This window comes from Myotis myotis, unplaced genomic scaffold (assembly GCF_014108235.1).
Source record: "Myotis myotis isolate mMyoMyo1 unplaced genomic scaffold, mMyoMyo1.p scaffold_m19_p_7, whole genome shotgun sequence".
NCBI classification, from domain to species: Eukaryota; Metazoa; Chordata; class Mammalia; order Chiroptera; family Vespertilionidae; genus Myotis; species Myotis myotis.
The window spans coordinates 65,304,557-65,328,500 of record NW_023416379.1 but is presented as its reverse complement, the minus strand read 5'-3'; the positions used below and the strand labels follow the sequence as shown (position 1 = coordinate 65,328,500).

General features: G+C 38.7%; 1 protein-coding gene across 25 annotated transcripts in view; it reads left to right on the top strand.

The window, feature by feature from the left end:
- The window catches only part of RIMS1 (regulating synaptic membrane exocytosis 1), a 412,050-nt gene that overhangs the window by 76,770 nt on the left and 311,336 nt on the right, over positions 1–23,944 (top strand). For 22 of the 25 annotated variants that reach the window (XM_036317890.1, XM_036317881.1, XM_036317888.1 and 19 more), the window contains exon 2: positions 6,162–6,242. The exons of the other annotated variants lie outside the window; for them this stretch is intronic. In XM_036317890.1, coding sequence (XP_036173783.1) covers positions 6,162–6,242 — 81 coding nt within the window. The remainder of the gene's footprint in view (positions 1–6,161; positions 6,243–23,944) is intronic. 25 annotated transcript variants of the gene reach the window in all.

Below are 23,944 nucleotides of genomic sequence, written 5' to 3'. Positions count from 1 at the left end.
TATCTTGTTATCACCTTTATTTTGCCTAGTTTTGTGAATAACCTCCTGGCTTCTTTAGGGGAGGGTCAGCAGGCCTTATCATTCTTTGGAAAAATGGCCAGCTGGTTTCCCATTTCTTATAATTAGGAACCTATTTCTCCTGTTCTCAATGTATTTTTAAAATAATAATTAGTATTATATAGTTTTTGAGAGTTCCCAAATGCACATCAGAGGTGTGGCAGGCCCTGATGATTTGTGATTAGCACATCTGGCTTTTCAAAATACCAATGTCCACTTTCTCCTGGTATAGAATTTTCACTGTCCCATCTTCATCTTAAGAGTAATAGTACACCCTAACTGGTTTGGTTCAGTGGGTAGAGCGTCGGCCTGCGGACTCAACGGTCTTAGGTTCGATTCTGGCCAAGGGCATGTACCTTGGCTGTAGGCACATCCCCAGTAGGGGGTGTGTAGGAGGCAGCTGATCGATGTTTCTCTCACATCGATGTTTCTAACTCTCTATCCCTCTTCCTTCCTCTCTGTAAAAATTCAATAAAAAATATATTTAAAAAAAAGAGTAATAGTAATCGTACTCATTTGTTCATCATTAAATGACAAGAATATGCAACTTTTTAAAAACTAATTTTTAAATTAATATTTTTCAGCTTTTTCTTTTTTAGTATTTGTAAATAAAAATGAGAAGATCAATTTTGAAGACCTCCTTTGAAAAATATTTGAGGAGATTTGTGTCAATTGTGTTATATTTGTCTTTCAAATGAATTTTAAAAATCTTTTTAGCTTTGTTGATTCTTTTTCTTAAACTCTTTTTCTATATCAGATGACCTGCTTTGCATTTCATACTTTGTAGTTATTCTTATTGGTTTTACAGTCACTCTGTATTTCTAATTTAATCAACTTGACACTCTGCTGTTAACGGGGGGGGGGGGGGTCACATGTTCTGCTATTACATTTGGAGAATACTGTCTTATGATATAAGAATATTGTTTAGAGAACACTGAATTGTGTGGGATTTTTTGAATAATTTCAACAATGTACCTATGTCATGAAATCAATGGTATTGAAACATATCTGAGGATACTGGATTCTGTAACTTCATGATTGATTTTTATTACTTTTAATTCATTTTTCAAGTATTAATGACAGGAGGTATTTTGTAATGATGGAAAGGACATTATTTTGATGCCAAACAGACCCTTGATATGAATCTTGGCTTCTTAAAATATCAACATTTGCCATTTATCATTGGAAAGATAGTGTAATATCTTAGATCTACTGTTTCTTCATCTGTCAAGTGGGACAATCATATCTCCTTGTAGGTTATGATGAACATTAAATGAAATATTCTGTGTACATTTTGGTACAAAGTAAGTATTAATAAACAGAAGTTCTTATTTTCCTACCCTATTTAGAAAAATCAGAAGGAAAAGGAGATTGATTTTTCTGATTTTACTGTTAGAAATTGCTTTATGTACAATTATTTTAAAGTTTTATTTGGTAAACTATCAATAAAGATGTTAAAATAATTTCTCACTGGTTCAAAGCAATTATTTGGCATTAAAAAGTGTTTTCCACTAAAGTAGTCAGATGCGGACAAATACATTTTTTTCTTGTTCAGAACCTTAGTCAAACAATACAAAACAAATTTAGCAGAGTTACACAAAACTTATTGGCCATGAAATAATTTATAGTTTGTAAATATTTTATAAAAATATGCTGTAATCTTACAAAAAGGTATTACCTATAATTTTTCTAAATCATTAAGTCTTAGCATGTAAAATTAGTTACTCAAGCTTGAAATCTACAGCTTTTGGCTTTTTTTTTTTTATCTTATTCACTCATTTAACAAATATTTAGTGACTATTATGTCAGGCACTGTTCTAGGTTCTTGAAGTTACTCTTGAACAGCTCATATTTCAGCAGCAGGAGGGAGCGCATTTTTGTTAAGTAGCAGAGCAAGCTGAAGGGTATTGGAAGTGTGTGGATGTGGTGGTGAGGGGGAAGTAGAGAACAGTAGTAAGTAGTAAGTAGGATGATCAAAGTAGGAACCATCAAGGACTGACCTGTGAACAAAGACTTGAAAGGGGTAAACCTGGTTTGTCATACAAATCAGGGAAGAGCATTCCACCAGAAAGAAGGGTTGGTGCAAAGGCCCCAACATAAGATTGCACCTGGAATGTCTGAGAAAGACCAGCATGGAGGCTGGTGTATTGGGAGCAGAGGGAGCTAGTGGGAAAGTGGGGAGGGAAGCCAGTGCGAAATTTTGAAGTCATGGTCTGATTTCTCTTTCAAGAGTCAGTTTGGCTGATGTGTTGAGAATAAACTCCAGGAGAAGGACAAAAGTAAATGTCCGGCTACCAGTTAAAATCTGTTGTGGGAATCCAAGTAAAAGGTGATATTGGCTCAGAACAGCATGGCGATAGTGGAGGTGAGGAATGGTCAGATTTGGTGCATGATTTGAAAGTAGAACCAATCTGGTGTATTGGACAGACACAGGTGTGAAAGAAAAGAGGAGCCAAGTCTAAAGGTTTTAGCCTGAACAGATAGAGAAATGTATTTCAATTTAGCCAAGATGGAGGTGGCTGCTGGAAGATTTGAGGGTGGGAGAAGGGTTAGGGGGTATGGGAAAGATGAAGAATTCCATTTTGGAAATACTGATTTTGAGAGGTCCATTAGAAATTCAAATGAAAATATTGAGGAGGCTGTTGGATGTCTGGAGTTATGTGGGGAACGAAGTGGAGATAGGACTTTTGCATGTAATTTAGGTACTTTTGGCTAATGACATGTGGAAGAGGGGCTATAAGCACTGAATCTGAGATTTAGAAGTGGCCGGCTCTAACGTCCATGAGCTCTCTTCTTGTCTAAGTATTTTCTTTTTTCTATGTATTTTTTTTTCTTTTTCTTTTTCTTTTCTTTTTCTTTTTTCTATGTATTTTTAATCAGTGGGCAACAATCAGAAGATTGTGTATTTAAAAGAATGTTTCATTCTGTTAACCTTATTATGTTGCTTTAGCTGCCTCTTATGACAAATGCAGACTAGCACAATAACATTTGGGGAGTAAGCTCTTCTCTTAGCACTAATAGGATGTAATTGTTGTCTCCATTGATGATAGGAGAAATTCGGTAAAATTCTAAAACCAAAGGATTGAGAACAGAAATGTAAACCTGTCACAATCTATTTGGCAACTTTAGTGCACAGAAACTAGTTTCCTGGCATTAATCATGAAAGAGAAAACAATTTTGATAAAGTTCAAGTTGAGATAAGGTTTCATAAAATAGTAGGATTTTTTATTTTTTATATTTTTGCTGGTGGGGGTGCTAGTGATTGCAGGCACCAAAATGGAAAGTCAAAAGAAAGAAAGTAATTATGCAAATTGTAATTTTTGGGAGGGCTTTAGGATTTTTAATTTACATACTGTATAGGAAGCACACTTAGTTCCTGTTTGGTGAGATGAAAGCCTTACTATAGCCTCATTGGCAGGCTCGAGCAATACTTGTTTCTCCTGTGTGTAAGTGCACGGAAGAGTAGAAGTGACTGAGTGGGTAGTTGGCAGCCATTCATTGCATTGATTGCAGTCATTCATAAAACCCTGAAGCGCTGAGGGCGGAGACTGGAGCCTTCCCTTGAGGTGGTAGCTGAATGTCTCATTTGCATAAATCTTCCTTGATGCTTGAGTGATGAGGGAATGTTCACATGCAGTTTGAAGACTGGTAAGAGTCCATGTCTGATAAATCCCCGAGTAATTAAAGTCTTTGTAAAGAGTAAGAGGTTAACATCCTTGAACTCCTAGTCTGGGAAGTCAGCATTGTGGCATTGTTTGTGGCCTCCTTCTGTCTGGCAGAATGAATAAATCATATGTAGAGAAAGATCCCTAATGTCCACACTTACTGAAATATCATAGTTGTGTTTCTTAGAGTATGTGAGGTCTATCTTATTATAATAACTTTAATGCACGGGAGATACTTGAAAAGTACTGGAAGCTAAACAATTTCTATACATTAGAACTGTCAAAACTATTACATTTTATCCCTCCAAACTGTGATATGCCAGACACAACAATCAATTTTCATTTTAGAGATGTGTTAATCTACTCAGGCTAACAAAAACCTTATGAGTATATTATGTCTCTTTATGTGTCTTTGTATCTATCTGAGTATAGGGCTTTCTTATATCATGAAAAATTTCAGCTAAAAATAACTCAAATTAGAAAACATAGGAATATATATTAGAATACAAATATATATATTAGCATAATTTAGAGCCCCCTTAAATTGGTTGAATAATTAGCAACTTTGAACAGATAGTTTTCCCCCTAAAAACTCAGATTCAGTAGTTGGCCATATCATAGTTTTGTGGTCAGGATATATGTTAGTATGAAAAATATATGTTGTCCTGCTTTTAAAAAAATTCACTTAAGAGCATATTTAAGGAAAACTAATTAAGTAGCAGATTTATTTCAAAGCTTTGTTATTAAATACCTGAAACTTTAGGAGAAAAAAAAAGAAATGAACTAAGAAGGTTGCATATGGTTTCTCACAGATACAGTTCTTGAAAATTTTTTCTAAAGTGGGTGATATTTCCGATATTTTCACAAACCAGTACATGTAGATTAAACATGCTGTATGTGCTATTTTTAGTAGGGTGAGAATTGCTAAAGATTTTCCAGTGCTATGAAATTTAACTTCCTGGGCATTGTACTCTGTATAAGTTAGATTTAAAATTGCACAGAGTTCAGAAATTCTAGGATATTACTTCTCCCTAACAACTGCTACCTTACATGTTCTCTTAACCCTGCAGCCTAGGTGGCCATCTCTTCCCATGAACCTGGAATGAAACTGAGGTCCTTGTGGTTCCTGAGGGATTGACCATTCCCTTAAGAGTTTAGCATTAGCACTTGACAAGTCACTTTTTTTTTTTACCTTGCCCCAGAAGGGAGATGTTGAGGCTTTGAAATGGCACTGTTTTCTTTTTTTTTGTCACGTCGTTACATATCAGTTTTTAAGTCTTACTTGACCTTGTTTGGAATGAGCAGTGTGTATGTGTGCACATTTCTGTGCGTTGTGTCCCTGTGTCCCTGTATCATTCTTTCAGAAGTGGAGAATTTAGCCATGCAGCTTTTAGCTCTGGGAAAAGTTGATCTGCCATTACCACACCAAGAAGCCACTTCTGGAATAACACGACTGGCCTTAAGTATAAGTAGTGTAGTAAAACCTCCAAGAAAACTCCATGGAAGTTTAAGAACCAGATTTATGTTTGAGAATCCTGGGTCCCTTAGCAAAGTGTAAGATGTGCGGGTCTCAGCTTTATAACCAAGGCTTCCCTATATAAAGCAATGTTCGTTTTTAAGCTTTTGAGGCGAGACGAGTATTTGAGCTATCTAGGTACAGGCTCAGATGGGGTGTTTTCTGGTTTCTGCCAGGGAATCTCTCTGATGGTCTGTAAGCCCTCTTGACATGAGGGTCAGAGTGTGTCTCCTGCTGCCCTTTGCAGCTCTGTTACATCGTCTACCCTCTGCATTTGTTTATCCTGTGATGGAGGACTTAAGACACAAAGACCTTGTACTACTTTCTCACATTGTGCATATACCTTCTCTATTTATTTTACACACACAGACACACTCATACTGTATATATGAATATTTTCTTCTAACTCTTTCCTTAGTTTGAATGGGATTTTGAACCTGAGGCTGTCTAGAGGCCTCTCAGGTCTCTTTCCACATTAAGAGGAAAGACCTGTGTTGTGATGAATGGTATGAGACAGGAGTCTTAGTAAAATAGCCAAAGCTACAGAAAATCCTGCTCATCTTTTAACATATTAACACAACAGCTGTTCCTATTTTTAAAGCTTTCAGATGTCTTCATATGGTGAGGCCATAGCTTTCAGTGGCCTCTCTTCTATGGGGAGAGCTGCTGACCATCTTTTTATTGGTGCTAAAAGAAAAGTCAAATACAGAGGCTAGCACAGATTTTATTTGGGTATAATTGAGCTCTTGGAAGCCCGAGTCAAAGATTTCCAGCACTAAGGGCTTTTCCAGGGCCTCAGGTTATTTAAGGGGCTTGCTAAGATTTCCCCCTAGACTGTGTTTTTAGTACCGTGTTTAATTTCCAGATTTGTTCTACCCTTTTTATAATTAATAGTGCGTTGTGCTGTCTATCATGCGCCCCAGGTGTGTTGTCAGGGACATGGCGAAGCCTGCTGCCTGCAAAACACCAAGAAATGCTGAAAACCAGCCCCACCAACCTTCACCGTGAGTATGGCATTGGTTTTATTGACTGAAAATGTCCTCTCTTACACAGACCTCTGGTTACAGGATTTATTAATTCACACTGCATGTGGGCATAGATATTCTGGCTACTCTGTTGTATGTGTAATAAAAAGGCTACTATTGAGTTAGATAAATTTATCTGCAAACGTGAACTCTGTGTTAAGTATCTTTGTTAAGTGATGTTTCTAATGCCACATTAGAAGCATAAAACTTGAGAAAACAGACACATTCTGGGAGGCCTAGGGTGGCAGAAATTCTATACCTTTTGGATGTGGAATGCATGTGGACTAGAAACTAAGACTCTGGGAAAGCCGGAGGCAAGGGGCAGATGGGGTGGCACGCGTGAAAAAGGGAAATGCATAGGCAGTCCATTGCCCACCTTCACACCGTTGTTTAAAGGTAATGGGCAATCTGAAAGAGCGGATTGCCCAACCAGTTTTATCTTTAAAATTGCAATCTCAAGTGCGGATACTGCTGAAGAGTTAAGTGACCAGCTGAAGAAGGAAGTAGAGAAGAAGCCAAATAAGGAAACTGGGTTATGAATGCAGATTTTGATGTGATCAAATGTAAAGAGCTTTAAAATCCTGCAGATTAGCATGATGTATTCAGTCTTTTGAGAAGAATTATGGTCCTGGTAGGAAAAATTAAACCTGCCCTTAAAATGTCTCAGCAGTAGCAATACTCAACATAATTACCATAACCAAGTAGTTATAACTAGGGAAATGCCTCCTTCCAAGGTTTTTAGCAAAAGCTTTTGAAGAAATGTGTCTTAAAAGTTACTTTTAAGTAGATTTTTTAGCTATCTGAAAGTTCATTGAAACAAGACCAAAATAAAGGGATAAAATTGTAAAAAAAAACCCAAAAAACTATGAGAAGTAAATTTTTGTAATACTTTTGCTATGACAACGAATTTTTATTAACATTAGCAAAGACCTAAATTAAATAAAGATTTAAATGCTTATTTTTTGTATATTACATATAGTCACAAATAGCTTAAAATTATTTATACTTTAGGATATAACATTTTGTTAAATAAATTTCAAGAGGCTTATTGGTGGGTTGTAGATTTTATCTCAGAAAGTATACTTGAATATCATTCTACATTTTAATCAGTACTTTTTAAGGAATTGAAATAAATTTGATTCAATCCTAGTAAAAATGATTGATGATCACATTGGAAAAAAATAAAAGCTTAAAGTACTCTTAATCATGTTGCCATTTTTTCTTCTACAAATGTTCTTACTATAAAGCCATCTTCCTGATGATGGAAAACTTGTGATCCTCACTTTCTACCTTATACTTCAGGTTGCAGAAAATATTTTTCTTATATTAGGATTCAAGCAATTTCTGGGAAAGCATTTTGAGGAATTCACATTTATTTAAAAATATTTTCCACTTATTGAGGTTTCATTTAAATTGGTCCCACTCATTCAAAAACCATTTGATATCCCTCCCAACAATATTTTAGATTTTTTTCCTTATTTTGATTTTATTTTCCATAGACTTATAGTTGTGGAAATCCATTGTAACTTACCTTGTACTTAGTGAAATTTTCCTGGTGGCCCCTCTGGGCCTAGTTGCTGAGCATAAATAGTCTCTTTGGGCTCTCTTTTCTACAATCCCCTTCCTCACGCTATACTTTTCTAACTAAAATAGTACACCTCTCTTATGTGACTTGAAGAATTTAAAATTTGCAACTCATTCCTTATTTCTACTGATTCTCTTTAGACAGTGGTATGTGTCACATATGTGCCTTTCTAGGTTGATAGGAGAGGACAGCAATAAATTGAGTGTAAAGGTGATTAAGCATGGGCTCAAGCTTGTAGATCAGTGTTTTTAAATATATAATTCATAATCTTTTAGTGAGTCTGAAAATCAGTAGAGGCTAGTTTTTTGTTTATTTTTAATGGAATAGATGAGGAAATAAAAATGCATTTCAGATTGGTATTGGTAAGATAAATTTAGATCTCTTTATATGATAACTGGGTCAAAATATAAATAAATACTATATTTATTTACAAGGTTTGGGCAATGGGTTTTAATCAGGAGAGTGGCTTAGTCAGATATTTATTCTATTTATATGTCAAGTATGTTTTACTTTGACAGAGGTGGGGAAAATGGCATATGAATGTGATGTGGGAAAAACTAGAGATAAACAAATCAGTTAATAGACTGTTGTAATAGTCCAAAGAAATATGATAAGGCCTTGGCCTAGAGGAGTAGCAGAGAGTGAAGCAAGCATTTCAAGAGTTGAGTGAGAAGGCAAAAGGGCAGTGGGTGATTGTCAGCTCCTTATGGGTTTTAAGGAAAATGTTTGGGGGATTATCATATCATTGGTTTGGGTGATTAAGTATCATTACCAGAGAGAATAAAAGAATCAAACCAGGCCCAGGGGTGGGTGAGCGGTGAGTAGTTCAGATTTTGACATGATGATGTTGTGGTACCTGTGCTATATCCGAGGGTGGGTATACTTCCTAGAAGTAGTTGGGGATATAAAACTGAAGCACTCAGTTAACTGGGAAAGTAGATTCTGTCACCAATGGATACATAATTAGAAAAAATAAATACCAGAGGGAGTCCTAGCTAAAAATAATGCTTAAGGATGGGTAAAGGAAGAGGACCCCCAAACTCAAATGAGAACTAAAACTTAAACTCTGGTTCTTGGACAACAAGGGGAAAACCCCAATAGTATCAAGTGAAGCAGAAAATCAGTCAACAACTTGAGAGGTTAAAAATGTCTTCTGGGTTTGGCCAAATAGAAATCAAGGGGGGCATTTGTCATAGCAGTTTTAATATACAGGGGTGAGCAAAACTAGGTTTACAGGTATAACACACATAAAGAATATAATAATTAATAATAATACAAGAATAAACTCTGTTTCACATACTCACAACTGCAAACCTACTTCTGTATAAGTGGGTGGAAATACTCTATTTCTGTGAGTGTGAGGAGGAAATGATAAGTTAGGAAAAGTAGACTGGGATTGCACATGCCTTTTTCAAAAACAATTGACTGAGTAGGGAAAGAGAGAGTGGTAAGTAGACAGGAAGTAGGGGGACTGTACTTGTGTTACTTGGTACATTCTATTTTGCAAGTTTAGATTGATGGATAAACATGTCAATATAATTTATATTTTTGATGACTGTATTTAATACATCCAAAGATTATTTTTTAGTTATTATTAAAATGTCATTCAGCCATATTTTAAACATGCTGCATATGTTGTCATCACTTAAAGTAATCTAATCTAATAAAAGAGAAACATGGTAACTGGCGTACGACCGCTACCCTTCCCATTGGCTAATCAGGGAGATATGCAAATTAACTGTCAGCCAAGATGGCGTCCGGCAGCCAGGCAGCTTGAAACTAACATGAGGCTTGCTTGCTTCAGTGACGGAGGAAACCAACGTTCCCCACCTGCCGCTGCAGGCCTCTGAGCCTGCAGTTTAAAAAACATTGTAACGAATATAGAAGGTAAACAAAACCCCAGAAACCAGCTTTCAGCGAGCCCGGGATCTCAGAGCTGGAGTCAGAGGTGGAGTTATACATTGTTTCAATTACCTACTTTCAGCAGCGGAGGCCTAAGAGCTGGAGCCTCAGAGCTAAAGCTGGCCCAGAATTAAAAAAGAAAAAAGAAAAAAAAAGGAGTGGTTGGGAGCTTCCGTCACCCGCCAGCCTGAAAACAGCCCTCAGCCCCTCACCCAGACTGGCCAGGCACCCCAGTGGGGACTCCCACCCTGAAGTGTGTGTGACCAGCTGCAAACAGCCCTCAGCCCCTCACTCAGGCTGGCCAGGCACCCCAGTGGGGACCCCCACCCTGATCCAGGACACCCTTCAGGGCAAACCAGCCAGCCCCACCCATGCACCAGGCCTCTACCCTATATACTAAAAGGGTAATATGCCTCCCAGCACCAGGATCAGCAGAGCCGAGAGGCCTCCCGGCACCGGGATCAGCGTGACGGGGCAGCGCCCAAACCCCCTGATCGCCCTGCGGCTCTGTGTGTGACAGGGGGTGGGGCCACAACCTCCCTATCCGCCCTGCTTTGTTCGTGACAGGGGAAGGCACCCCAACCTCCTGATCAGCCCTGCTCTGTGCCTGATACGGGGGAGCTCCCCAACCTCTGATCGCCCTGCGGCTCTGTGCGTGACAGGGGGCAGAGCCCCAACCCCCAGATTGGCCCTGCTCTGTGCGTGACAGGGGGTGGCGCTGCAACCTCCCCATCGACCCTGCCTTGAGTGTGACAGGGGGCAGTGCCCCAACCCCCCAATCGGCCCTACCCTGAGCGTGACTGGGGGTGGCATCGCAACCTCCCAATCCGCCCTGCTCTGTGCATGACAGAGGGCAGCGCCCCAACTCCCCAATCGGCCCTGCTCTGAGCCCGACCAGGGGCTGCACCTAGGGATTGGGCCTGCCCTCTGCCACTCGGGAGCAGGCCTAAGCCAGTAGGTCGTTATCTCCCGAGAAGTCCCAGACTGCGAGAGGGCACAGGCCAGACTGAGGGACCCCTCCTTCCCCCCGAGTGCACAAATTTTTGTGCACTGGGCCTCTAGTAAATATATAAAAAAATATTAGTGGAGTTGAACAAATTGAGTCTTATGCCTGGTATTCCTCAGGTATACTATGCATAGATAAATAAGATAGAATTCCCATATTAAGAATTCCCTCTCAAATTGAGGACAACAGTTATATAATCAAATAAATTATAATTCTATATGATAAGTACAACCATAGAAGTATATTAAAAAAAGAGAAAACGGTTTATTCTGTTTGAGGTTGGTGTGGTCAGGGAAGTATTCATAGACCCGTCAGTAGTTAATATGAAATTTGAAGGATGAATAGTTCAGGAAGTAGGCAGGTTTGGGGTGCAGGGTTCCAGAAGGAGAAAACAGTTGCCCCGAGTCCCAAAATATCAGGTTGTGCTGGTGTAATGTAAAGTGTGTACTCAAGGCTGGAACATATGAGTGTGTCTGCCTGTGTGTGTCTGTGTGTATGTTGTTGTGTGTGGAATGGGAGTCCATGTGTGTTTGGGGGTGAGTGTAGGTGGAGTGTGTGAAAGAGAGAGAGGAAGAAAGGAGACTGGAAGTAAAAGTACTGCATCAGAATCTCTGAAGAATAGGACTCTGTGGAATTGGAAGAAAATGAGTAACACATGACTTTACTTTTAATACTGTATTTGGAAATTTGACATAACATGATGGGTTTTTTTGTGTTTTTCAAAGTCACCATGGACTTATTTAAAGCCTGAGAAACACTTGTCTAGTCATCAGTCACGGGTGTTCGTGGGAATAAGTAGGAGAGGTAGGAGGTAGAGTGGATTTGAGAAAGTTTCGCAGGTAGTATAATTAGAGTACAGTGGTTCATTAGCTGTGATAATAAAGCAAAGAGGAAAAGAAATAACTCACTTTACCTCAAGAGATTAAGTGGATGTGATAAAATTAAAAGATAATTAATTTATGTACTAGCATTATGCTAAGTGATATAAGCCAGTCAGAGAAAGACAAATACCATATGATTTTACTCCTATGTGGAATCTAATGAACTAACAAGCAAAATAGAGACAGACTCATAGGTAGAAAGCAGGCTGACAGTTGGGGGGGTGGGCGGTGCAGATGGGAGTGAAGGGATTGAACTAAAAAGAAAAAAAGGAGAAAAAAATCTCATGGACACAGACAACAGTGTGGTGATTGTTGTGGGTGGGAGGATGGAGGGAGGTGGAGGAAGGTATAGGAGTGATAAATGGTGATGGAAAGAGACTCAGCTTGGGGTTGTGAACACACAATAGAGTATACAGATGATGTGTTGTAGAATTATGCACCTGAAACCTGTATAATTTTGTTAACCAGTGTCACCCAATTAAAAAAACAAACAAGTTCTGATTTATCATTAGACTTGTGTATTAGCAGCCAATCAAAATATCCCAAAGATAGCTGGCTATTCATATTTTAACCTCAGGAGACACTTAGATGAGATATACTAATTTGTGAGCAATTTATTTGTGAGCAATAAAAACCATTAAGACAAATGAAGTAGCATAGGAAGATATAGAGAGTTAAAGGAAATAATGTAAAAGACACTATAGAGGGTCTCACCAGTACTTAAACAAAGAGCAGAGGAATTAAGTAAAGTATGCAAGAACAAATGTGTCTCAGTTTTCCTGGAACTTTCTGTGTTTTAGTAATGACAGTCCCATGTCCTGGGAACCTACCTTAGTTGTGGAAAACTGGAATGGTGGGTGACATCAGAACTGGTAATGTTGGCATATAAAAGTAAAAACCCAGAAAAAGAATATATAACCAAGGAAAAACTATTCTTTTACAAATAATGTTTATATTACTGTGGAAGGTGACATTATCTATATACTAGAGGCCTGGTGCATGGATTCATGCACCAGTGGGGTCCCTCAGCCTCGCCTGTGCCCTTTCGCAATCTGGGATCCCTCAGGGGATGTTGGACTGGCAGTTTCGGCCCAATCACTTGCAGGGATGGAGCTGAAACTGGCAGTCTGACATTCCCCAAGGGATGTAGTAGTGCAAGAAGCAGCAGGTGGCCTGGGGAGGAGCCCAAGCCCCGGCCAGGCCCTGAACTGCTCCTGCTCATCCTGGCCCCACTGTGCCTGCTGATACTGCTTGGTAGTGCTGCCGGGAGAGGCTCATGCCGCTGCAGCCTCGCTCGCCAGCCATGAGCCTGGCATCTGGCTCCCGTTGATCAGCTGCCCCCTGGTGGTCAGTGTGCTCCCACAGTGGGAGTGCTGCTTAGCTGACTCATGGGGGCCAGATGCAGGTTCTTGGAGACTGCAGCCGAGTGGCAGTGAGCCTACAGACCAGTGGCAGTGGCAGGCGCAGTGGGGCCGGGATGAGCAGGAGTGGTAGGCAGGAGCTGCAGGCAGCATTGGACTGCCGGTTTCGGCCTGATCCCCACAGGCTACACCGAGGGACCCCACCAGTGCATGAATCCATGCACCGGGCCTCTGGTTAGAAGTAAATTGAATTCAGAAAGATACATAAATCAGAGTTCAGTTCAGTCTTTTTTGTTTTGCTTTGTTTTGTGTTGGTGATGGCCTGCTTCTTAAAGTTAAGATATAGCCTGGCTAGTGTGGTCCAGTGGTTGAGCATTGACCCATGCACCAAGAGGTCACTGGGTCCATTCCCAGTCAGGGAACATGGGCTCAATCCCCAGCAGGAGCCATGTGGGAGGTAGCCAATCCATGTTAATGTTTCTCATGGATGTTTCTATCTTTCCTTCTCCCTTCCTCTCTCTATAAAAAAATCAGTAAAAACATATATTTAAAGTTAAGATATACTTCACATACTCTACATACAATTAACCTTTTTAAAACGTACAATTTAGTTTTTTTCACAAAATTGTGCAACCGTCACCTCTATGTAATTTCAGAACATTTTGATCACCCTTTAAAGGAAACTTAATATCCATTTGCACTCATTCCCCTATTTCTCCCTCAAAATCCAACTCTTAGCAACTACTAATCTACTTTCTGTCTCTATGGATTTTCCTACTCTGAACATTTAATATAAATGGAATCTCATAATATGTGACTGTTTTTTGTTGTTGTTTTGCTTGATTATTTTTGTTGTTGTTTTTTTGTTGTTTGTTTTTTTAATCCTCACCGTAGGATATTTTTTCCATTGATTTTTAAAGAGAGTGGAAGAGAGAGGGAAAGACAGAAAGAAACAGCAATGTGAGAGAAACTGATCGATTGGTTGTCTCCTGCAGGTGCCCTGACCAGGGCCAGGCTGGGGAGGAGCCTGCAACCAAGGTATGTGACCTTGACTGGTATGGAATCCTGGACCCTTGGGTCCACAGGCTGACACTCTATCCACTGAGCCAAAGCAGCTAGAACAATATCTGATTTTTATAATTTAGAATTCATCTGACCTTAGACAAAAGACCAAGAAGTGAATTTATCATTTAGAATAATATTTTTAAGATTCATCTATGTTACAGAATGAATTAGTATCTCATACTTTTATTGTCAAATAATATTCCATTGTATGTATATGCCAGTCTTTTGTTTATCCACTCATCAGTTAATGAACATTTGGTCTGTTTTCCAGTTTTATACTATTATATATAATCTGCTTTTAACACTTATCTACAAGTGTTTGAGTGGATGTATGTTCTTAGTTCTCTTGAGTATAAACCTAGGAATGGAATTACTGGGTTATATGGTAACTATGACCACTGGGTCATATGTTTACATATTTTAGGACCTGTCAAACTGTAATTCAAAGCAGCTGTACCATTTAACATTCCTATCAGCAATGTAAGAGTATACAAATTTCTCTGCATCCTTGACAACACTTGTTATTGTTGGTCTTTTTGTTATAGCCATCATTGTGGGTATGAAGTGTATGAATGGTTATCTTATTGTGGTTTTGATTTGTATGCCCTTACTGAATAATGATGTTGAGAATCTTTTCATGTGCTCATTGGCTATTTGCATTGCTCCTTTGGAGAAGTATTGGTCAAAATCTTTTGTTCATTTTTAATTGGGTTGTTATTTTATTGTTGAGTTGTGTGAATTCTTTGTATATAATGAATACTATTCTTGTTAGATAAATGATTTGCAAATATTTTTCCCCATTTATTTTCTTGATAGTACCTTAAAGGACAAGTTTTTAATTTTGATGAAGTTCAATTGACTGATTTTTCCTTTGGTTACTTCTGTTTTGGTGTCATATCTGAGAAATTATTGTCAAATCCAAGGTTTTAAGGATTTACCCCCATGTTTTCTTCTAAGGGTTCTATAGTTTTCGATCTCACATGTAGGTCTTTGATCCATGTTGAGTTACTTTTTGTGTATGGTGTGAGATAGGGGTTCAGTTTTGTTTTTTTGCATGTGGATATCCAGTTGTCAAAAATTAGTAAGAGCAGATATATTTGTCTTGCTCTTGATTGTAGAGGGAAAGTTCTCAGTCTTTCCTTATTAAATATGATATCAGTTGTGTGGTTTTAGCAGATGTACTTTGTTAGGTTTAGGAAGTTTCCTTCCATTTGTAGCTGAGTATTCATATCATGAAAAGGTATTGCATTTTCTTAAGTGCTATTTCTGTATCTATTGAGATAATAGTGTGTTTTTTGTCCTTTAGTCTACTAATATGGTATACTACTTTGATTTGCATACCTTGGATCAACCTTGCATATCTGGGATATATCCTACTTGTTATCCATTTTATCTATTGCTAGTATTTTTGATGATTTTTGTGTATATGTTAATAAGAAATATTGGTCTATTGTATTCTATGTAAGAAGAGTTTGTGAAATGTTACAACAATTTTTTCTTCAAATATTTGGTAAAATTTATCATTGGATCCATTAGCTTCTCTTTGTGGAATTTTTTTTTTTTTTTAATTTCTGAGAGGCAGGGAGAGTGAGATAGAAACATCAATTATGAGAAAGAATCATTGATCAGCTGCAGCTGCCTTCTGCATAGCTCCCCACCAAGGATCGAGCCCAGAACCTGGGCTTGTGCCGCAATCAGGAATTGAACTTCGACCTCCTGATTCATAGGTCAATGCTCAACCACTGAGCAACACTGGCTCAGCTGTGGGCTGTTTCTTGATTATTTACATTCTGTCTTGTTTGAACATTTATAACAGTTCTATGTGAATGTGTATGTATGTGTGGGTGAATGTATCATATGAAATTCTCAAATCTTCAGAAAAACTTGTATTCAAAGTGAGTTTGATATAACTCTTGAAACATTCATGATTTGGGGTTATTGACACCTTTTATTTCTAATTCCTAGATAATAAACTGTGTGTGCGTGGCTTTGCATTTGCAAGTATGACCAATTTTATCATTAAATAAAAAATTGTCAGTATAATCTGATATACTGGGGTCATTGTGAAGAGACAATCAGAAAAAAGGTATCTGGACATGGAGAGCATTATGCTAAGCTAAATAAGCCAGTCGGAGAAAGATAAGTATCACATGATCTCACTCATTGGTGGAATATAATGAACAACATAAATTGATGGACAAAGATAGATCTAGAGACATAGAAGCATAGAACAGGCCATGAAACCTCAGAGGGAAGGCAGGGGAAGCTGGAGGGAGGTAAAAGATCAACCAAAACACTTGTATGGCCCTAACCGGTTTGGCTCAGTGGATAGAGCGTCAGCCTGCGGACTGAAAGGTCCCAGGTTCGATTCCGGTCAGGGGCATATACTTTGGTTGCGGGCACATCCCCGGTAGGAGGTGTGCAGGAGGCAGCTGATCGATGTTTCTCTCTCATCGATTTTTCTAGCTCTCTATCCCTCTCCCTTCCTCTCTGTAAAAAATCAATAAAATATATTTTTTAAAAAAACAAAAACAAAAAACAAAAAAACACTTGTATGCATGCATATAAGTATAACCAATGGGCATAGACAGTAGGGGGCTGAGGGCCTGTGCTGGGAAGCAGGACGGAGCTGGGAGAGGTCAATGAGGGAAAAAGGAGACATATGTAATACTTTCAACATTAAAGAATTTAAAAAAAGGAAACCCCATAACCATTCATAAAAAAACAACAAAATAATAAAATAAAGATCTTGTAGACACAAGTTATACTGTTAAGATTCTGATTACCTTTAGAAAAATTGGCAAACTGGTTTTGATATGGTATTTATGTTTACTTATTTTTCTTTTGTTATTCAGATGTTTGTATGTCTTTTAATTACTGATCACTTTTATTTATTTAACAAAAAAAAAATGATTCTAAGTAAAAAAATCAAATTATTTAGTTTCAGGATTTTATTTTGGCGTTCTGTTCCTGACCCCTCTACTTCCTCTTTTCTAGAAATGATCTTTCTGTGCCATGGTAATTCACATCCTGGACTGGATCATTGAGTATCATCTGTGTTGAGGCTTTGGACATAACTCTTCACTTCTTCACAGCCTCAGATGAGTCAGCCTTGAATTGACAGGGAGGCTGCATCCACATTTTTCTCTCAACGGGCATAGTTTTTCAGGTTTCAAGGGTGTGGCCTTTTTCAGGGGGATCAACTTTTGTACAAATTTAGTTATATGATACAGGGACTTCTCATGACCAATATGTATGGGAGAAGAATGAATTTAGTCATGTAAATGTGGTAGCTTACTAAGCTAATTTTAAAATAGTCAACCTTGAGAACCAGAAATATAACTGAGAAAAATTTATATTAATATCTTTACTTTTGCCGAAACCGGTTTGGCTCAGTGGATAGAGCGTTGGCCTGCGGACTGAAAGGTCCCGGGTTCGATTCTGGTCAAAGGCATGTACCTGGGTTGCGGGCACATCCCCAGTAGGAGATGTGCAGGAGGCAACTGATCGATGTTTCTCTCTCATCGATGTTTCTAACTCTCTATCTCTCTCCCTTCCTCTCTGTAAAAAATCAATAAAATATATATATATTTTAAAAAAATATCTTTACTTTTCCCACAGCAGTATGGAAAATATACATATATCTTTATGCTTGAAACTATGGTTTCTCATTTAAAACTACATATTTAACATCAAAATTATATCTTATACTAGGTAAAATTAAAATGTTTTAATATATATGTGTATATATATATTTAATATATTTTTTATTGTTGATAGTATTACAGATATCTCCCATTTTCCCCCCTTTTCCCCCCTCATCCCAGCCTTTCCCCCCCTCCCAGGTCAGTATATTTTTATTGATTTCAGAGAGGAAAGGATAAGAAAAGAGAGATAGAAACATCAAATGATGAGAGAGAATCATTGATTGGCTACTGCCTGCACACCCTCTACTGGGTATAGAGCCCACAAGCTGGGCATGTGCCCTAACTGGGAATGAAACTCTGACCTCCTGGTTCATAGGTTGACACTCAACCACTGAATCACACTGGCCAGGCAAAAGTGTTTTTTGAAATTGTAAACAGTTGGACAGAAACCCTTGTCACTATGTCACTAAATCTTTAAGCTCTGCATACCAGAAGTGATTTTCAAGATGTGAGTACTATTGCCAGATCTCTATGTCTTACAGTATTAGTAGATGGAGGAAGTTTCATGGATAAAATAAAAGATTGGGCAACTGTCACTATCTCAGACAGATCCCCTTCATGAATTCAGTTATTCCTCTCATAAGCCTGGCAGAGGCTCTGTGAATACTGCAGTCCATCTGCTTTTTCCTGTTCTTGATCTCGCCCTTCTGCCCATCCTGAGCCATATGTTGTTCTCTACTCCTGAAGCTCCGCAGATTTATACTCAGTCTTGTCCTAATTCTCCTGAATTCTGGTCTCAGTGCAGGTGTGGTCTACTCCTTTAGTGGAAACCTGTCAAGTCAGTTTTGGATGAGGAGGTAGCATTGAGGAGAGGGGAAATGAACTCCTTCAGCAAGCAGAAGAGTGTACAGTAGGGGATGCAGTGCACTGCTTGCTCTGCAGGGTCAGGCTGTTCATTTTCCCTTCAACAAATGTTTGTTCAGTCTGTACCAAAGTTCCCCTTATCTGCGGCTGCACTTTCCTAGGTTTCATTTACCTGCTGTCAACCACAGTCCAAAAATATTGAATGAATATTCCCAGAAATAAACAACTCATAAGTTTTAAACTGCATGCTGTGCTGAATAGCCTGAAGAAATCTTCCTCTGTCCCACTCTGTCCAGGCTGGACGTGAATCACCCCTTTGTCCAGTGTGTCCAAGCTGGATATGCTACCTGCCCAATAGTCACTTAGTAGCTGTCTCAGTTATCAGGTTGACTATCACAGTATCACAGTGCTTGTGTTCAAGTAACCCTTCTTTTACTTAATAATGTCCCCAGTGTGCAAAAATAGTGATGCTGGCAATTTGGACATGGCCAAGAAAAGGCATAAAGTACTTCCTTGAAGTGAAAAGTTGAGGTTCTTGACTTAATGAGTAAAGAAAAAAATCTATACTGAGGTTGCTAGGATTTATGGTAAGAACAAATCTTTTATTCACAAAATTGCCAAGGAGAAAAAAATTCTTCCCAGTTTTGCTGTCACTCTTTAAACAGAAAAGTTACGGACACAATTTACAGTAAATTCTTAGTTAGGTAGAAAAAGCATTACATTTGTGAGTAGAAGACATGAGCAGCAGAAAACATGTTCTGATTGACAGCGCCGTGCTACCCAAGAGAGCATGGAACCTACATGAAGGCTTCAACAAGGGATCCACTAAAATGAATGATACCAAGCCATTCACAAGGAAGGGATGGTTAGATAGACTCATAACAGGTTTGGATTGAAAATATAAAAAATGACCAGAGAGGTTATATCTGCTGATGAAGAAGCTGCTACCACATTTTCCCAGAGTTAAAGAAGTTGATTAAAGTTCAGTACTCTCCAGGGTTCTGGCATCCACTAGGAGTATTGGAACATATTCCTCATGGTTAAGGAGGGCTATCGTACTGTGTGAAGAGCCCAGTGACAGGCACTGGGTGTGATGATAAATAAAGCAGAGTCCTTCTCCTGGTAGAACTTAGAGCATGGGAGGAAATGATGTAAACAACAAACAAATATATATATATATATGCTAAAACTATTTCTTTTCAACAAGGGCCTAAACTGGGTGCAGTGATAAACTGCTCAGGGGAAGCTGATTATAAAGCATGCTCAAGTAAGGCTCTGAGAGGAGAGACATGAAAGATGAGAACTCTGCCTTGTGAAGAGCCATCGGAAGGGGACACCAGGTAGAGAGGATGGTGTGTGCAGTGGCCTTTATATGAAAATCAATGTAGCATGTTTGGGAAACTAAAAGTCAGAGAAAAGTGAGGAGGAGGAGAAAAATGGATGAGACTGATGCGATAAGCAAGGGTTCCATCTTAGAAGCCTTTCTGATCTTTGGATGTTATGCAAGACTATTGAGAAACCCTTGAAGCAGTTAAATGAAGCGGGGATCGTAATCCAATGTGTGGCAAATGGTTTAGGCAAAACATTATGGTGTTTTGGACTCTGCTGGTGGCAATAAGGATGGAGCAGGTAGATGGAGCAAGTGGAAGCAATGAAAGAGAAGAGGGACTTCTAGTGCATAATGAAGGGTGGAGACTTCATTAAGTCATGTGTGAAAATCTCTAATATGCTTAATAGGTCTTCTGGTCATTGAATACATAATGAGTAAATACCTATCGTATATAATAAAGAGGTAATATGCAAATTGACCATCACTCCAACATACATGATGACCACCCCCATGTGGACACGAGATGGCCACCACAAGATGGCCAGCAGGGGAGGACAGTTGTGGGTGATCAGGCCGGCTGGGGAGGGCAGTTAGGGGTGACAAGGCCAGCAGGGAAGGGCAGTTAGGGGCAATTGGGCTGGCAAGGGAGTAGTTAGGCATTGATCAGGCTGGCAGGGGAGTGGTTAGGGGGTGATCAGGCTGGCAGAAGCGGTTAGGAGAAATTAGGCAGGCAGGCAGGCAAGCGGTTGGAAGCCAGCAGTCCTGGATTGTGAGAGGGATGTCTGACTGCCCGTTTAGGCCTGATCCCTGAACCAGCAGTCGGACATCCCCTGAGGTGTCCCAGATTGGAGAGGGTGCAGGCTGGGCTGAGCACCCCCCCCACACACACACACATGCATGAATTTCATGCACCGGGCCTCTAGTTTTCTCATGAAGTCTTAAGCAATTTATGTACACAAATGTATCTTCAGTGGCATATATAAGTGAAAATTTTAGAAATCTCAATTGTATTACTTTAGGTAACATTACATAGAACTTTAAATATAAAAGAAAAAATTGTGAAAATTATGTAAAATTGAGTAAAAACTAAAACATTAGATTTTTCCAATTCAAATAATTTTTATGATTTTTTTCACTCTGATATCCTGTTGATGTAGAAGATTTAACAATTTTGTAGATGTTTATATACACTAGAGGAAGTAAATATTTAAAAATATAGACTAGACAAAAATATTGCTCCTTTTTGAAAGATATCTCATTTGAGTAAAATTCAGCCAGAAGAAAATGAAATGTTTTCATATACAAAGACTCCTTTAGCTATATATTTTATTATGAATGAATATACTATTCAGAGACATGCAGACTCTTCTGTACTATTTTAGGCACATGTTTATTTCAGAATTGTGATGAGTTTTATTTTTTTGTTAAGGTGAACTTTTTTTCATCCAACAGTAGAGGTATTGTTCAATGTCACAACCTGTAGTTTTATTATTACCTGTGGTAGGGGTCCTATTGAGCAGGTATATTAGAAAAATAAAAGATCCAAGTACAGATATTTGTTTTTATCTTTTAGAATTTAGTAAGTACAGCCAGTAACTTAAAAGTAGATAACACTAGGAATGCTGACATTTCCAGTTTATGGTTATAATTAGGAAGTGACAGAATTAAAAAAAGAAAAATGCAAAAAACCTGTGTGGCTTTTATAAGTCTTCATTTTCTTTATATGATTTGCTGTTTTACACAATTCATTCAATGCCAGTTCACAAGTTTAACAAAGCCCCTATTTCTGCTGTCACTATTTTAAGATAATATTGTGTTTTTCTCTGTCTGAGGCTCAGAAGAGAAAGTGCCTTCTTTAACTCATGGGTGCTAAAAGAGTTTGGTTCTGTTAGAGTAGAGCTGTAGTGCTTTTATATGTAATAGCTATGTCTTGTGGAACTTGACTAGTTATTAATTGCTTTCACAAGTATCCCTTGTTGACTAACTTAGATCTCTGTTAATGATACTTTGAGCAGTTCCTATGCTGAAGACTCTGCCATTGAGGACCTTGTCCCTCTCTTGTGTACTGTCTGTGTCTTTTGTTCTTGTGAATAGAAGCTGCGTTAGCCAAATGCAGCCCCCCCCCCGACCCCGCCCTTCCTGTGAAGAGCTTATGACTTGACTCCTATTTGATTTGATCTTGTTGATTCTATACAGAAGGCTAACAGTCACTTTTATCTTAAGCCTGGGACCAGCCGTAAGCAGTCAGCTCAATGGATCTCAAATTATTTCAGCTTCCAAGGGCCAGTCTTAAGATAAATAATATTTAGCCATAGGAACAAAGTCTTATTTTTAAAAAGATATCCTGAAAAAACTATTTTACAAGCCCAGCAGACTTCCGATTGAGTTCATTTAATAGCAGCTCTACGTCAGTCCACATGATGTGGGTAACAGCTGAACTTTGATGATGTGAGCACTTGGCCTGTATATGGCAGACAAGACATGAACCCTGGTAGCGACTTGCCCCATGGTCACCCAACAGGAAAGGGGCATATCTAGTTCTGGAAATCAGGTACCTAGATTCACAGTACAAGATAGATTCAAAATATGCAGGTAATTTATACTGTTATCAAGAAGTTTGCAATTCCTCAGGGAGTAATGGGTAAACCCTAGTTTTAAGGTTGAACCATATATTTTTAGTCCATGCTCTGGTACTCACTTGCTGGGTGACATTGGCCTAGATGTTTTACCTATCTAAATCTTAGTTTTCTCATGTGGAAAATAGGAACAATATTATTTCTAGTTATTTCATTGGGAGTTTTCGGGGATGAAAAGAGGGAAAGTACATAAGAGAGTTATCTATAGATACTATAAAATATTCATATATGCTACTAAATTAACAATGAATAACCTCTACATTATTCATTATTTCACCTATTTAAAAAATATTTACCAAACTCTTACAGTATGCACATATTGGCACAATTTTAAAAAAAAGGCCAATTCAGTCAAAACTTATAGCTGCATCTTTTCTTATCAGTTACTGTTTCTTTTTTTGTTGTTGTTAAACCTCACCCAAGGATATTTTTCCCATTACTTTTCAGAGAGAGAGAGAGAGTAGAAGGGAGGGGGGGAGGGCGGGGGGGAGAGAGAGAGAGAGAGAGAGAGATTGGTTGCCTCCCACACACGCCCCTACCAGAGACAGAATTGAACCCACAACCAAAGTACTGGAATGTGCACTTGACCAGCAATTGAACCTGAGACCCTTCGTTGTGCAGGTCAATGCTCTAACCACCAAGCCAAACAGGCCAGGACTGTTACTGTTTCTTATTGAAAGAAGTGGTATAAAAAGGCATGAGTCACTTTAAAAGAATGATACACCCCATCACACACAGCCCCATCATTTATCAAATGCTCCATACTGTGCTTGAGTAGGGAGGTCAAGAAATGTATATGTGGAAATTTCCCCAAGTTATCTTGACATTCTCTCTGGTATGTCCCACCGAGATGCTCAGTAAAAATGAAGATTAGCTGGAGTGAATGACAATTTCATAAATCATAACTGATATCAGTATCACTGAAATTGACTTCTCTTCCAAAACTCATGTAGACAGAATGCAAAGGGAAATAAATATGGGCAATATTATTAGAAAGTTGCTGTGCCTTGGGGCCCAGCCTGGTTACTCTGTGAATCACTGCTATTTCCTCTCCTCTTCTGCGTTCTTTTGTCCAGAATGAGAACAATCTGCCTGTGCCAAGAAAATAGATGGTTGTTGTGCAAAAAACAGGAAGCTTATAGCCAAAGGATAATCTATACTTTTGCACTGGTATTAGAAGGAAGGTATTAAAATAAAAGACCATGCCTAGGACCTTGGGCAGCCTATGCAATGAATTAATGTTTATTTAGTAAAAAATGATTTTGGTGGATAAGTGAATGCACTCATCTATAATGCATATAACAAATGTGTCTAAGGTATCTGTAATGATTTGGGGTAGCATCACTAGTAATATATAATTGAGGTCATTGGTTGTATAGTTTCAGACAAGACATACTGAAGCAG